The following is a 17,130-nucleotide window of genomic DNA, read 5'->3' on the forward strand; positions in this document are numbered from 1 at the left end:
AGGCCATCTCACTTAAAGAAGATGGAACCGTTTACCTCCACAGAAGATTTAACTCCTCTTTGGTAAGATGTCATCAGGTCCTCTTTTCTAAGAAGACCTTTTTCACAGAGGACATTTTGACTCTTCATAGCAGGAAAAACGCAGATGTTTTATAATAACATTAACTATGTCTCTGTTCTTTTCAAACGTCCCAGTCAGCTGACATGAGCAGTACCAGGACCCTCAAAATGAAGAAGATCAATTCATTTTAGCCATCATTAGATTTAGATTTACATCATCAAAAGTTCTCTGTTACTTATTGAGGAGCTTTTGTGTACAGTGATCGATGTTTTCATTAATGTGTTTCTAGGCTTTTTGTTTTTCCCAGCACCTGTAAGCATGCTAAAATTTGTCTTTACCAATATAATTAATAATCAAAGGTAATCTATATGATAATATTTTATGTTACCACCAAACTTATATGTATTTACACAACATTCCCTGATCACCGTTAAAGATCTTACCTCCTGATTTGGTCTTTATCATTCAGAAACAGAATATTTGGATGCTCGCCTAAACAGCAATGTCATAACTGTTCATCACTTCTTCACTTCAGAACATTTTAACATGAGTCTGGCAGGAATTTTCTATTCATCAAATGTCTGGATAAAGGACATTTAGAAGACAGATTTGACTTCTGCTCCCTAATAATTGACGGAGACTTGCATAAACAGTTGTGTGTTAAATCAGTACTACAGTTGCAGTGCTGTTGTTGTTCAGAGGTTCACCACTGGAGGGTGCAGTCTGTATACTAGAACCCAGGAATAACCCTGGAATACCATGTTGAAAAATACTGAAAAAAGTTTGCATTTTCTGCAACTTCTTAGCGGCCACAGAAATGTCTGCAGTCTGCTTGTTTTGTCTGAATAACAGTCCAAAACCTTGAGATGTTCAATTTACTGTCATATAAGAAAAACAGCAAATTGTCACATATGAGAAGCTGGAATCAGAATATGGCGGGCACTTTTGCCCGAAGATGAAAAATGACTGAAACATGGATGTATAAAGAGAACTGGATACAGCGTCAGAGGCGGGGCCCCGCTCATTCTTATGAAAGTTGCTCAGTGGTGCATGAAGCCAAAAAAAATCGACTTCCCGGTATGAAAGTACCCGGATCTTCCGCATTGTGCGGCCCATAGAGCATGCGCACTAGTGACTTTCGCTGGCCGAGTCGGCTACTTCCGGTTTAGCCCTCCGACTTATTTGAATGGGGATAAAACAATTCAATCGTGTGGCTCTTCTAGGCTTTTGAAATGTGATCAGACCGAACGGATCAAATTCTGATACTGAGACGAGTCACTTCGTGGGGGTTGTGACGCTCAGAAAAACTTATCCGCTGATTTACAGACGTCTCTTTCACAATGTAAGTCTATGGGAAAAGTCTTTTTGGGCCAGTGTGCATCACGTGACATTGTAATTACACGGTTTGGCCGCTATGTCAAATTGGCTTCAAAGCCTGGCGCTCTTTCTGTATCCAGTTCTCTTTATACATCCGTGGATTGAAACGGTTATCAAAATAGTTGCCTATTAAATTTCTGTCAATCGACTAATCGATCAATCGTTGCAGCTCTAATATGTTGCCTCCCTACGGCCCACATTGGTAAGTCTTTACAGTTGAAGCTCACTCTCAAGTTTCCGTCTAATCATGTCTTCTGACCATCATGCTTAGACTGAATGTTTTTCTCCTTTAAGACACTTGTTAATTTTTATAAACTATAAATATGACTGACTCATAGGTTTTACCTGTTAGGAGTCTCAAGTGGAAGTTGTGACATGCAACAATTTCATTACTCATCATACATCATATTTATTTATAAGAAAGATGAACATTAATCATCAGCTTATTTCCCACTGTGGTCCTTTGCAGGGCCGACCCCTGGCATAAACACTCTATGCGGTGGTTTAGGGCCACAACCGCTAGGGGGGGCCACACAATCAGTGTGACTTTCTGTGTGGCTCGCTCCTCACACTATAGTGCAGGACTTTGACATATAAATGAGCGTCCTTTACATTTAAGCCCTTGCCACATGGCCGGCCCTAAGATCTTGGTGGCCCTAAACAAGATTTTGTTTGTGGCCCCACAACACTCCCAGCACAACCACCAAATCACACACAATGCTCATAACTCGATGAACATGAACAAAACAATGTCTATTGAAATATATTAAAATTTGAGAAGTTAATATACAATTAACAATTACAAAGTATTCAAAATAATAAATAATAAAGTCAATATATTTAAACTATACAAAGCAACAAACTTGCACATAACAAGGTCTATAAAAAAAGACAATGACAAATGAACACCAATAAAACCAAAAATATTTAGCCAAATAAATAGCAATGAAAAATCAATATAAGAATGCAAAGATAGAGAGATATGGAGGCGTATCATCCTCTCATAATAATTCACTTTGTGAGCAGAAAATAAAAAACAACACTGCTCAAGCAGGGGAGAAAGCTGAAGGGAACTCATGTGGTCTCAATGAGCACCTGACGAGGAAAAATCACCAGACAGGCACACATCTTGAGGAAACAAAACATATGTCTTATTTATTTATTGGGACCATATACAGTGTTAAACATAAATGTACCATTTGATGTACTGTACCAGTTTTAGCTTATGGCTCATTTTCATCTGCAGTCTCTTCAGTAGGTCACAAATAAAACAGAACAATAACAAACAATACAAAGCAAAAAACACACAGGACACATAATACAAAATACAAAGATACACACATTGTCAACTAGAAAATAATAATGTAAACTTGTCGAATTAAAAGCAAGATTAAGCATTCATGAGAAGACCATGAGATAAAATGTAGAGTCAGTAGTTAAAGAGCTTTTAGCAGACTTTTTAAATTTGGTTTAATTTGGTACTGATGGAACTGCAGCTCTTCATATCGTCAGATAGGACGTTCCACTGAGTTGTGGCTTTCACAGAGAAAGCTGACTGTCCAAATGCAGTGCGACGAAATGGTACAATCTCGTATAGAGGATATTCTGGAGGATCTAATAGAATTTACTGAGTGAGTGTACACAAAGTCACATAGTGGAGGAGGGGTCAAAGCATTTCAATTTTATAAACAAGGCTCACATTTGAAAATAATCTAAAAGTCTCAAAACTCAGTAAATTGTATTTCTCCATTACCCTACAGTGATGGAAATGCATTGGCTTTTTGTCCAGAGTTTTAAATTTGTTTGTATATATGATATCCTTTAGGATTTATACAATACAATACTATAGGATATCCTATAGGATTTATACAATACAATATTATAGGACATCCTATAGGAAATAAAATGAAAATAGATAGAAACAGATCTATCTCTAGATAGAAATAGAGAGAAACTGTAAAACAGTATGTTATCTGACAGATACACTGGATGTTTAGATAATAACGTTCTATTTTATTTTCTTATTTATTTTCTATTTCCTTGGAAAATCACAAAATAGAAAATTCCCTCCAGTTTTTCAAATTTTCCTATTAAATATAAGTTACTTGCAATTTCTCAATAAATTGAACATCTTATAATCAAACAATGAGCACTACTACTCAATTGAATTATAATCTTGGTCTTACAGCTCATTTGAAACATTGATATTATATCAATATCACTATATTTGTGACTATTTTTTAAAGTTTTAAGTCTTCAGTAGAAATGAATGGACTTGGGGCTGAGAGCCACAGACAGGGTGAGGAGTTTGGAAAGTACTGAGAGACAGACTAACTAACACATTGCTGGTTTGTCAGATAAACAATCCTACCTCTTCACGTCCCTCACGTTGTACCGTCCCATTCGGTTGTGTTTGTACAGATGGATGAATCCACTGATGAAGACAATTGCTGCCAGAGCAATGACTGATACTACCACTAAAATAATGTACATGTAGTTCTCTGCAGAGGGTTGGGTGAGGTTTGGGTAAAGAAAACAGGAACAGATAATGTTATACATCAGACTAATGACAAAACCAAAACCATCTTAAAGAGGAAGTTCATTGATGTCACATGTGTTCAAATTCTCCACTGCTGTGAGAAAGCAATACTGCAGTTGCTCTAACAATCACAACCCTGAAGACTGAAAATGACAAAACTTTAAACTCACCTTTGACATCCACGTTAAACTTCACAGTGACAGTCCCGATGTTGTTGTGGACAGAACAGTTGTACTGCCCCTTGTGCTCCAAAGTTACAGACTCGATAGTGACAATGACGCCACTGAAGGGGGAACCAGTGGCTGATGGGAGCGTCCAGTTGTAGGAGGGGCTGGGGTTTCCCACAGCAGAGCAGTCCAGTTGTAGACGGTCTCCTTCTGTGTCGGTGATCGGATCTGGATGTGATGACCCCTTTAGCTGAGGCTCATCTGTGTGTTGATTGAGGGAGGGAAGATACAAAACATGTCATTACAGAGAAATGGAAACAATTTTGAACTTTAAACAGATTAATGAAGATATACACCACAGTACTAACTGGCTCTTTTATGTTACTTTCAGTTTCTGCTACGATATAGGTCTACTATTAGAAGGAAACATTTATTTAAAGGATGGGTTCACAATTTTTCAAGTTTGTCTTAAAACAATAGTCAGGAGCCCAAATTACCATTGAAATAGGTTTTTCTTGCTGTAATCATTCCTCCTGTTCATACTGACCATTAGAAGATCCCTTCATAATGCACTTACAATATAAGTGATGGAGGCCAAAGTCCGCAGTCCTCCTTCTGTGCAAAAACGTACTTAAAAGTTTATCTGAAGCTAATATGAAGCTTCAAATTGGTGAAATCAAGTAGATATCTTTCAACATTACAGTCTTTTTAGTGCCAAAGTCCTTCTTTTTTTTACTTTACATCCAAATGTGGCAGATAAACACTTGATATGACTAACTCAGACTGCTGAAGCCTCGTATAAGCTTCAGATAAACTTTTAAATGTATTTTTTGCACAAAATGACTGTGGACACACTGTGGATTTTGGCCCCCATCAATATAAGTGTATTATGAATGGCTGAATATAAATAATATTCATGGTGGTGCTGTAGCTGAGTGAGAGTGAAAAAGAGACATGCATAAAAGCAAAAAGGAAAGTAACTGCATACTGAAAGGCCAAAAAGGAAATGTTAACTTTGTTTTTAAAGTTTTTTAATGTGAATAAAATGACAAACTCGCAAATAAATGGTGGCACTTTGTACATAACACTGACATGCATCCTTGTCTTTCTCTTTTATATTTGATTGTATTGTAAAGTTGTTGACATGATGAATAATAAACCAGTGAATAAATTAAAACAGTGTTAAAACAGTAAAATGTTTAAAGAAAATACTACATAATCTTCTTTATCACTTTCTAAATATTTTAACTTAAAATATTACAGTCGCAAATTAGCCTTAGATACCAGTAATCCATGTAAATTACTTTTCAGATTAAGACTTCCTCTCCCATTAATCATCTCACGACCCCTCAGATATATCTGGTGACCCTTTGGAGGGGCCCGACCCCTAGATTGGGAACCACTGGACTAAACTATCTAACTGTATATAAAGTATTGAAACTAGCTCCACCTCCAGCAGCTACAACAGTAACATGCTGCTCTAACACTGATGCTTCACTATTAATAATCTAATGATGTCATATATAATAATATATCAGTCAGAGGAACCAAACCACTACTTTTACTGCAATACTTCAACTACATTTTGCTGTTAATACTTCTGTACTTTTACTGAAGAGGGATTTTTCATGCAGGACTTTTACTTGTTATAGAGTATTTTACATGCTGTGTTGGCACTTTTACTCAAGTAAAGGATCTGCAAATAGGCCTCGCGTTTATTCAGTGTTTTCATATCACAGCTTTAGTTTATTTGTCCCACTGCTTCACTGTCTACATCCAGTAGTCTGTGTATTGTTCTGAGATTGTGAGTTCAAGGAGATTTTTTATTTGAGTTAGGTATATGTTTAATACTTCTGTACTTTTACTTAGGTAGGATTTTTCATGCAGGACTTTTACTTGTAATGGAGTATTTTTACATTGCTGTATTGGTACTTTTACTAAAGTAAAGGATCTGAATACTTGTTCCTCCACTGATACTGTGTGTTTGTGTGTGTTGACTGACATGTCATCACCATCAACATCCTGTGTTGGCAAGTTACCAGAGTCCTGTTAAAACTGCAACGTGTTTTTTTTCCACTTATCTGCTGATAACGACGAGACTGAGAAGCACGTACCACCCAGTTCTTAGTGCATTTCTTTAGCGTTTCTAATTTCAATTTCAGACGAATCTTCTGTCGGACTTTGGCCTCAACGATTTTTATTACCAGGACCTCTGTTTACTCACAAGACTAACGGGACATAATGTTTTCTCTCTGTTACGCATTTTTCACTGTTTATTTGTTGAACTCTCTGCACGACTTTCATGTGTCCAGCTGTGGTGAGTCTTCTACATGTGTTTCTCCGTCATAGAGAGCGTTTACTGCTCCATGAAATTAATGATATAAAAAATGCTTAAGTAGCCTCACAGGCCTATTTGAATCTAATACAGGAAGTGGCATTGAGCAATGGATATTCTATGTAGGACAAATATAAAGTAGTTGAAAATAAGTTGAGTAAACTCTGTTACAAGATTAACAGCACTGATTAACTGTGGGTTTAACATTGTACGTGAAATGACTGTTTTATGTACTTTCATAGTTTTCATTGTGATTCCTAATTTTATGTTTCATGTTTTTCATCTCGGCATTTCATGTCTGTGTTACAGATGATGACTGTGCAGATAAACCTGTATTCACTCCATCCAGACTGGTAGTGAAGTTTGGTGACCCAACCTCTGCCACGTGCTTGGCTTGTCAGCATACTTGCCCAAACGAGTTATATGGTTTGGAAATCTCTGTGGGGGTCCGTACAGAAAATGGAACCACGATTTTATGGGAGGTTGACAGCCTGACTGAATGGGATATAGATGCTATTCAGTGCTATTATACTGATAATGATGCTAACCAGTGTTGTAGCACCCTGCCTATAACCGTCTATCGTAAGTAAACTTGCTGTTGTACAAAACATTACTGTAACAATTAAATATATATAATCAAAATAAGAAATAAATATGTTGGATAGATTTAGGTTTTTTCATATTGTCAGCTGTAGTTCACCACCTTTATCTTACTGTGTGCGTCTCTCACTACATCTCTCTGTTTGTCTCCCCAGAGCCTCCAAAAAATGTCAGTTTCAGCTTCCTAAATCACTCTGGGTCAATGACTGCAGGTCATCTGTACACACTGCAGTGTCACGTCCAGGAAGTTGCTCCTGTTGGTAACCTCAATGTGATCTTCTACAGAGGACAGACAGAACTGCACAGAATACAGTCCAACAACACAGAAAAGACACCAGTGAATGAGACCTTCACTCTGGATATCACCCCTAGTAAAGAGGATGATGGAGGACAGTACTGGTGTGAAGCCAAGCTAGACCTGGGACCTGAAGGACCACAGCCTCCTCCAGTGGTGGAGTCAGGAAAACTCACAGCAACAATCTACTGTGAGTCTGACAACAAAATGGACACACATCTTATTTCTGAGACAGCTAGTAAAAGTTTTAATGTGACATTGACAAAAGAAACATTACGTCACAAACAATGACAAAAGACAAAAATGTCTTTTACTTCACTACATTAGAGGGAAACATTTATTTAAAGGACGGGATAAAACAACAGTCAGGTGCCCAAATTTCCATTGAAAGATGTTTTCCTCGCTGTAATCATTCCTTCTGTTCATACTGGCCATTCATAATGCACTTATATTGATGGGGGCCAAAATCCACAGTGTGTACACAGCAAGCAGCAACCTCCGGGGCTGAAAAATGAAGCCAATGCGGAAGTGCCAAAAACCTGCATTCTATCTAATGGTCATCAGGGGGCGACTCCACTGGCTGCAAAAAGAAGTCCGATTGTATGGAAGTCTATGAGAAAATGACCCTACTTCTCTCTTGATTTATTACCTCAGTAAACTGTTTCCTGTTGAGCTTATGGTCTCAATCGCTAGTTTCAAGTCTTCTTCAATACAGCATGATGTTCATTTTGTAAATTATGGCCCCATTTCGAGTAAAATAGACGATAAAGCAACATATGCTTTAAAGCATGGCTACGTTGTGATTGACAAGTCGCTACCACGGCGACAGCGTTGCTTACGTAACGTAACCATGGCATATACGAAAATTAGCATTAGCATTATCACTGTTGACCATAGATTGTTTATGCACTGTGCTAACCAAGCTAGCAGCTAGTGCTATTGTCAGCTCCACCCTCTCGTCCAAATATGGTCACTTCAGGCTCCAAAAATCAAATATGGCGACGGTCAAATCGCTACACTTGAAGCTTCAAAACAGCAGTTGGCAAACCAATGGGTGACGTCATAGTGAGTACATCCATATTTTATAGTCTATGGATCATAGTCATTTTGTGCAAAAATACATTTAAACATTTATCTGAAGCTTATATGAGGCTTCAGCAGTCTGAGTTGGTCATATCAAGTGGATGTCTGCCACATTTACAGTCTTTTTAGCATCAGATTCCCTCTTTGTGTTTCCTCAGACAGTGTTTCCCTGTTGAGCTGCAGTGGTAGTAAAGTAACAAAAAGAGGGACTTTGGCACTAAAAAGACTGTAACGTTGAAAGATATCTACTTGATTTGACTCATTTGGATGGCTTGAAGCTTCATATTAGCTTCAGATGAACTTTTAAATACATTTTTGCACAGAAGGAGGGCTGTGGCCTCCATCACTTACATTGTAAGTGCATTATGAAGGGATTACAGCAAGAAAAACCTATTTCAATGGTAATTTGGGCACCTGACTATTGATTTAAGACAAACTTGAAAAGGTGTGACCCATCCTTTAAATTAATGTTTTCTTCTAATAGTAGACCTATATTGTAGCAGAAACTGAAAGTAATGTAAAACAGCCAGTTAGTACTGTGGTGTATATCTGCATTAATCTGTTTAAAGTTCAACATTGTTTCCATTTCTCTGTAGTGACATGTTTTGTATCTTCCCTCCCTCAATCAACACACAGATGAGCCTCAGCTAAAGGAGTCATCACATCCAGATCTGATCACCGTCACGAAAGGAGACCGTCTACAACTGAACTGCTCTGCTGTGGGAAACCCCAGCCCCTCCTACAACTGGACGCTCCCATCAGCCAGTGGTTCCCCCTTCAGTGGTGACATTCTCACTATCGAGTCTGTAACTTTGGAGCACAAGGGGCAGTACAACTGTTCTGTCCACAACGACATCGGGACTGTCACTGTGAAGTTTAACGTGGATGTCAAAGGTGAGTTTAAAGTTTTGTCATTTTCAGTCTTCAGGGTTGTGATTGTTAGAGCAACTACAGTATTGCTTTCTCACAGAAGTGGAAAATTTCAACACATGTGACATCAATGAACTTCCTCTTTAAGATGGTTTTGGCTTTGTCATTAGTTTGATGTATAACATTATCTGTTCCTGTTTTCTTTACCCAAACCCCTCACCCAACCCTCTGCAGAGAACTACATGTACATTATTTTAGCCGTGAGACTATCAGTCATTGCTCTGGCAGCAATTGTCTTCATCGGTGTATACCATCTGTACAAACACAACTAAAAGGAATGGTACAACCTGAAGGACGTTTTCCATCTTCGCTCTCAACATGGTGCTGTGCCTACTGAAGAGTTAATTTGTGGGTGAAGCATCACATGTGTGTGGACAACCTGAAACTGTTGATATGTCATGAGCTGCAGTTAGCTGTAAAGCACTGATGTACTTATCCTAACCCAAATACTGTAGAAATCACCAGAAGTCTCGATATCTCATGTTTAACACATACTTGCTGTACATATGGTTAAACTCAGGTTGAAGCCGACACATGAAGTGTTGCTCCATTTAAAGGTTCTGTATGTAGGAATCAGAAATATCTTCTCTTTAGTGACATCTGTGGCTGTTAAATGAAGTGCAGTCAACAACCTGGTGCTCACGCTCGTGTGTTCGTGGCGTGAGACTGTTGTAAGTGATCTCTTTTTCCATGCTTACACTTCTCATAATTACATAAAAGGTTTCTAATGTTGTGTTTTGGACCATGTTTCATCAAAACATCTCTCATCATCAGTCGCCCCCCCCAACACAAATATGCGTTAATTAACCACCTGAACCTGACCCAACCCGCAAACCGCCAACTTTCTTTTTACCAACCTTTTTACAAAACACCAGTAAGCTCAGTGAGCTGTTGTTGGTGCGCTTATTACGACCTTTGGGCTACTAACTGGAAAACAAAAGGGGTAAGCTAATGTTTTTGCTTTGTGTGCTCGGGAGTGGGCGACTTGTCATTGCGGGGGTGTTTTGTTGTGAAATGTGTAGTGGTTGATAGATGCAGCTAGTCGTCTCATTAGCTGGAGAGCTAATATCTGCAGGGTGTTTCTAGTTGCATAGCACCATTTTTGTTGTGTCGGTCGTTGCAGGTCGTTTGTTGACATTAGCGGGAGAGAGGCAAGGCACTCAGGAGCGTCACTTCCATTGGATTTTTGCAGGAAATCCAGCCCGGGTCCGTCACATAGAAATCAGTCCACAGGCTGTTACAGACAACAGAGAAAGTTGGGAAAGGTCTCATTTTTTACGTTACATTACTACTTGTTTACTAATTGGCAATAAGAAATGATTAATACATGTAAATTGCCTGACAATTCTACATATAGAACCTTTAAGTAGAGAAATCTATTGCTTATTTTAAAAAAATGTATATTGTTCACCATGTATAGTGTTATTGGGACAAGTGCTCCATTAAGTGTGATATAAATGTAATATTTGATCATTATATGGGTCACATTTTATTTTATAATAATTTAATTTAATTTAATAAATTATTAATAATTTTATAATTTATTTTTATAAAAATTTTATAAGTCTGTCTCTCAGTACTTTCCAACCTCCTCACCCTGTCTGTGGCTCTCAGCCCCAATCTCCATTCATTTCTACTGAAGACTTAAAACTTTAAAAAATAGTCACAAATATAGTGATATTGATATAATATCAATGTTTCAAATGAGCTGTAAAACCAAGATTATAATTCAATTGAGTAGTAGTGTACATTGTTTGATTATAAGATGTTCAATTTATTGAGAAATTGCAAGTAGCTTATATTTAAATAGGAAAATTTGAAAAAAATGGAGCTGATTTTCTATTTTGTGATTTTCCAAGGGAAATAGAAAATAAATAAGAAAATAAAATAGAACATTATTATCTAAACATCCAGTGTATCTGTCGGATAACATACTGTTTTACTGTTTCTGCAGTTTTCATTTTGTTTCCTAAAGGATATCCTATAGTATTGTATTGTATAAATCTTATAGGATGTCCTATACCATTGTATTGTATAAATCCTATATGATATCCTATAGTATTGTATTGTATAAATCTTATAGGATGTCCTATAGTATTGTATTGTACAAAATCCTATAGGATATCCTATAGTATTGTATTGTATAAATCTTATAGGATGTCCTATATTATTGTATTGTATAAATCCTATAGGATGTCCTATAGTATTGTATTGTATCAATCTTATAAGATGTCCTATACTATTGTATTGTATAAATCCTATATGATGTCCTATACCATTGTATTGTATAAATCCTATATGATGTCCTATAGTATTGTATTGTATAAATCTTATAGGATGTCCTATAGTATTGTATTGTATAAATCCTATAGGATGTCCTATACTATTGTATTGTATAAATCTTATAGGATATCTTATCGTATTGTATTGTATAAATCTTATAGGATGTCCTATACTATTGTATTGTATAAATCCTATATGATGTCCTATAATATTGTATTGTATAAATCTTATAGGATGTCCTATAGTATTGTATTGTATAAATCCTATAGGATATCCTTTAGTATTGTATTGTATAAATCCTATAGGATATCCTATACTATTGTGTTGTATAAATCCTATAAGATATCCTATAGTATTGTATTGTATAAATCATATAGGATGTCCTATAGTATTGTATTGTATAAATCCTATAAGATATCCTATAATATTGTATTGTATAAATCATATAGGATGTCCTATAGTATTGTATTGTATAAATCCTATAGGATATCCTATAGTATTGTATTGTATAAATCATATAGGATATCCTATATACAAACAAATTAAAAACTCAGGACAAGAGGCCAATGCATTTCCATCACTGTAGGGTAATGGAGAAATACAATTTACTGAGTTTTGAGACTTTTAGATTATTTTCAAATGTGTGCCTTGTTTATAAAATTTAAATGGTCTGACCCCTCCTCCACTATGTGACTTTGTGTACACTCACTCAGTAAATTCTATTAGATCCTCCAGAATATCCTCTATACGAGATTGTACCATTTCGTCGCACTGCATTTGGACAGTCAGCTTTCTCTGTGAAAGCCACAACTCAGTGGAACGTCCTATCTGACGATATGAAGAGCTGCAGTTCCATCAGTACCAAATTAAACCAAATTTAAAAAGTCTGCTAAAAGCTCTGTAACTACTGACTCTACATTTTATCTCATGGTCTTCTCATGAATGCTTAATCTTGCTTTTAATTCGACAAGTTTACATTATTATTTTCTAGTTGACAATGTGTGTATCTTTGTATTTTGTATTATGTGTCCTGTGTGTTTTTTGCTTTGTATTGTTTGTTATTGTTCTGTTTTATTTGTGACCTACTGAAGGGACTGCAGATGAAAATGAGCTATAAGCTAAAACTGGTACAGTACATCAAATGGTATATTTATGTTTAACACTGTATATGGTCCCAATAAATAAATAAGACATATGTTTTGTTTCCTCAAGATGCGTGTCTGTCTGGTGATTTTTCCTCGTCAGGTGCTCATTGAGACCACATGAGTTCCCTTCAGCTTTCTCCCCTGCTTGAGCAGTGTTGTTTTTTATTTTCTGCTCACAAAGTGAATTATTATGAGAGGATGATACGCCTCCATATCTCTCTATCTTTGCATTCTTATATTGATTTTTCATTGCTATTTATTTGGCTAAATATTTTTGGTTTTATTGGTGTTCATTTGTCATTGTCTTTTTTTATAGACCTTGTTATGTGCAAGTTTGCTGCTTTGTATAATTTAAATATATTGACTTTATTATTTATTATTTTGAATACTTTGTAATTGTTAATTGTATATTAACTTCTCAAATTGTAATATATTTTTAATAGACATTGTTTTGTTCGTGTTCATTGAGTTATGAGCATTGTGTGTGATTTGGTGGTTGTGCTGGGAGTGTTTTGGGGCCACAAACAAATCTTGTTTAGGTCCACCAAAATCCTAGGGCCGGCCATGTGGCAAGGGCTTAAATGTAAAGGACGCTCATTTATATGTAAAAGTCCTGCACTGTAGTGTGAGTAGCGAGCCACACAGAAAGTCACACTGATCAAGAAGATCAATTCATTTTAGCCATCATTAGATTTAGATTTACATCATCAAAAGTTCTCTGTTACTTATTGAGGAGCTTTTGTGTACAGTGATCGATGTTTTCATTAATGTGTTTCTAGGCTTTTTGTTTTTCCCAGCACCTGTAAGCATGCTAAAATTTGTCTTTACCAATATAATTAATAATTAAAGGTAATCTATATGATAATATTTTATGTTACCACCAAACTTATATGTATTTACACAACATTCCCCGATCACCGTTAAAGATCTTACCTCCTGATTTGGTCTTTATCATTAAGAAACAGCATATTTGGATGCTCGCCTAAACAGCAATGTCATAACTGTTCATCACTTCTTCACTTCAGAACATTTTAATATGAGTCTGGCAGGAATTTTCTATTCTCACTGCATGTCTGTGTGTATCCTGTTAAAGAGGCCTTCATCAGGAACTTCAGCGCTCCGTACAGCCTCTTGCAGAGACACTTGGTGGGAGAGGAGGACAAGAAAGGAGGCGGAGGGGAAGCCAGACGTCCAGACCAACACCAGCCGTCACCTCCGCGCCCCCTCATCACAGAACTGACCACTTCCTCCTTCCTGCCGTCCGTCATGGACATTCAAAGGGTGAGACATTACTCCTTTCCTCACCGTGTCCACTCTGCGTCTGTCTGTGCATTCGTGTGAGTGGTTTTGACTTTTTAGAAGCCGTCTCAAACCAATTAGTGAGAAGAGAGAGTGGATTATAAAACTCTCTGGAAGTGATTCAGCCCCGGTGTTAACTATTAATACCACACAGCACATGGAGAATAAAAGAACTGAGCTTGTGTCCTGCTACAATGATTCATGCTTATAGTCTAAATAAGTAGGGACGCTAAAATAAAATAATAAAAACGGAAAATATCACTTTGTCCCTAAATGCATTCCTTGTACAGTACAGTCTACTTAAAAACTGCCACACTGACCCAAATATAAGACGTCTTTACTGCAGAAACAAACTGGGATCATCTGAATCATCTGTTAAGCAGCCAATAATTACTGCTATCACAGATGATGAGGAGCTCAAACAGACGGTCTGAAAAATGCTCACTGCCGGAGAAAATCATTTTCACCGCTTCCATGAGCCTGACGAGAGAGAGAGTGAGTGTGTGACTGATGAACAAGATACGTGAAAGTAGGTTTTACGTTCTACTTTAATAGAAGTATTTCACTTTAAAGGATGAGGACTCTTCTCCGCTGATTAATAGCATCTCAACAGGATGAGTGTAAAAGTGTCTCTTCAAAGAGTCTTTTCCAAAAACGTGTTTTGTCTTATATTCGGGCCAATACACATGCTCATTGATTTGGGGATGTTTTGCATTTACAGGTTAACACCAGATGATATAACACACCAGCCAGGAAAGAAATGACTCTGTTATTATCCATGATGACCAGTGTTTCCCTCCTCATGGTGACCTTCCACCTTAAAACACAGTAGCCTCCACAGCTGTGAGAGTCTCACTGTTGGGTCTAAAGATGAATTTGTGGTCATTTCATTGAAATATAAATGAGTGTGTGTGTGTGTGTGTGTGTATTCTCCTCTAGGATGTGCTGCTGTTCTACTACACTCAGTGGTGCGGCTTCTGCTCAGTTCTCAACCACATCATCATCCAGTTGGCCAGATTACTACAGGGAAACAGCACCATCACTGTGGCGAGGTATGTCTGCATCTTTATGTTTAACTGGTAATGAAGGTATTGTGGCAGTACTGTGTGTTTAATATGAGTTTTTAGTTGAATTATAGTTTTAATTTCAGTCTAAAATAAACAAACAGTTCAACATTAATTCTCTGGTCCTACTTTTAATTAAAAAAAATCTACATTTTCCTCTTTGTAGGGTGAATGTTGCACGTAATGACCTTCCATGGGAGTTCATGGTGGATCATGTCCCCACTATTCTTCTCTTCCCCAGATACAGGTGAGAATAATGATGGGTAAACACATGCAAACATGCACATTTGGATATCTGAGTTTGCATTTTCTATTTATACCTGGACATGGATGGCAGTGACGAGAGTACATTTAGGCACAGCTTAGAGGAACAGCACCGGGAGAAAAGCCATCAGCTCGGGGAGGCGGTGAGACGGCTGCAGGAGCTGGCGGACAACTCCGAAAGCCTGCTGAACGAAAACACGCTGCTCAGGATCCTGCTGAAGGTGCTGAAAGACAGGACGGAGGCGGAGGTGGAGAGAAAAGAGGCAGAACAGAAAAGAAGCCACATGGCCTCCTGAACATCAGTAAGCAGGGAATCCTGAGAGTGACGCAGGAGAAGAGAAAAGAGCGAGGAAAGAGCGGAGGCGGGAGGACCAGGAAACAAAAGGGAGGACTGAAACAGAAGAGGAAAAAAAGCTGCGATTAGACCTGAGATGTGGAGAAACAGGAGGGAATTTTGAGGAAGCTGAAGCGAGGAGGACATGTAAAACCCACAGGGCAACATGACCCACTACATTTTGTCGTAGCAAAGAGAAAATGTGGACGAAACAGCAGTTATGACGAAAAAACTGCTGTTAAGTCAGGACAGAAGTGAGGAAACAAAAGAAAAAAAGGTGGATAAGTAGCGAGTGAAACAGCAGTGTTTCTCTGAGACAAGGAACGCTGTGATGATAGTGGGCTTATCCACACATAGGAACAACACTAGTATGGGAAATCAGTGCCAAATGCGCGATTGAAAATACTCTGTTCTGATGCTGAGCTTGCAAAAATGTAATTTCTGTTTAACGGTGAAGGAGAATCCTGAAACTTAGGACACCGACCCTGCAGCCAAATTCTCTCCCATCCCTGACGTATTTTACTAACCTGCTGCCCTACAAGCTGTGAGTCAGTAACGATGTCTTCTCTGCGGTTTTACATCGATGCACAGTAGAAGGCGGGCGCGTTAATAAAGGTCGGGTGATGTAGAATTTGGCTGCAGGAAGCGAGGGCTACTAATGAAGCTGAGACTTGTTGAATACTGAAGACGTGCTCGCTGATCTGTAGGGGAGCCTTCGAGCACTTGAAATAATCAGCAAGAATTTTCTTTTTTTTTTTTGAAGGGGATATAGTTGTTTTGTTAAACTGATCTATTTTTACAGGAATCCTTGAATCACTAAAATATTATTTCTATGTAACTATTCAGGTATTAAGAATGAGATGCTGCAATTGTTTACATGTGAAATATTGCACCGGTTTTTACTGATTAAAGATCTTTCATCTTAAGTGTGCTCCTGTGTTTTATGGTTGATGTCCATTAGTTCAACTGTTCAAACGCTCACATCACTTAAATAATTCATCCAGATTTCTTGCGTTGTCTCTTGAAGACCCTTTCTTCAGATAAACTTCCTTTTCTCCTTCTCAGGTATCACATTTATAGACTAGACTCATGTAAAGCATGTCTGGTCCTTTACCAGGTGGAAATTTACAACATATATTAATAATGTAATGATTAATGATTCTTTACTTCTTCTTTTTCTCTTCTATCCTCGGAGATAAATACTTTTATCTTGAATTAAATACATATTTAGAGAATTGCAGAAATTCATGTCATTTGTGAATTAATTTGAGGTTTGTGTTGGGATTATATATGACCAGCAGTTAGGTTGAAGGAGAGTAAGTTCATTGTCCAGTGTGTGTTATTTATTATCACAG

The 17,130-nt window shown here is 37.5% G+C and overlaps 2 protein-coding genes across 5 annotated transcripts in view; one reads left to right on the forward strand and one right to left on the reverse strand.

Moving 5' to 3' along the window:
* The window catches only part of LOC137180078 (vascular cell adhesion protein 1-like), a 41,887-nt gene extending 25,186 nt beyond the window's left edge, over positions 1-16,701 (forward strand). For 3 of the 4 annotated variants that reach the window (XM_067585278.1, XM_067585279.1, XM_067585277.1), the window contains 4 exons: positions 9,093-9,350; positions 13,908-14,095; positions 15,053-15,165; positions 15,344-16,701. In XM_067585278.1, coding sequence (XP_067441379.1) covers positions 9,093-9,350; positions 13,908-14,095; positions 15,053-15,165; positions 15,344-15,428 — 644 coding nt within the window. In that variant the 3' untranslated portion in view covers positions 15,429-16,701. Of the gene's footprint in view, positions 1-9,092; positions 9,351-9,560; positions 10,548-13,907; positions 14,096-15,052; positions 15,166-15,343 lie in introns of those variants that run through there. The other variant, XM_067585283.1, reaches the window with a different exon arrangement.
* On the reverse strand, positions 300-6,882 carry LOC137180635 (cell surface A33 antigen-like). Its single transcript, XM_067585994.1, has 3 exons — positions 6,786-6,882; positions 4,147-4,404; positions 300-3,938 (listed from the first exon to the last, which is right to left on the reverse strand). The coding sequence occupies exons 1-3, from the start codon at positions 6,880-6,882 to the stop codon at positions 3,805-3,807; spliced, it is 489 nt and encodes a 162-aa protein (XP_067442095.1). The 3' UTR covers positions 300-3,804.
* Positions 16,702-17,130: the final 429 nt, after the last annotated feature.

The sequence above is a fragment of the Thunnus thynnus genome, chromosome 3, assembly GCF_963924715.1.
Source record: "Thunnus thynnus chromosome 3, fThuThy2.1, whole genome shotgun sequence".
Classification (NCBI taxonomy): Eukaryota; Metazoa; Chordata; class Actinopteri; order Scombriformes; family Scombridae; genus Thunnus; species Thunnus thynnus.

What these genes read in the sequence shown, in the direction of transcription:
- LOC137180635 (XM_067585994.1), bottom strand. Translation starts at nt 6,882, where the DNA reads ATGCTGACAAGCCAAGCACGTGGCAGAGGTTGGGTCACCAAACTTCAC. An exon ending in TATCTGCACAGTCATCATCT is followed by an intron (nt 4,405 to 6,785) that starts GTAACACAGACA and finishes ATCAACACACAG; the next exon opens with ATGAGCCTCAGCTAAAGGGG. An exon ending in GTTTAACGTGGATGTCAAAG is followed by an intron (nt 3,939 to 4,146) that starts GTGAGTTTAAAG and finishes AACCCTCTGCAG; the next exon opens with AGAACTACATGTACATTATT.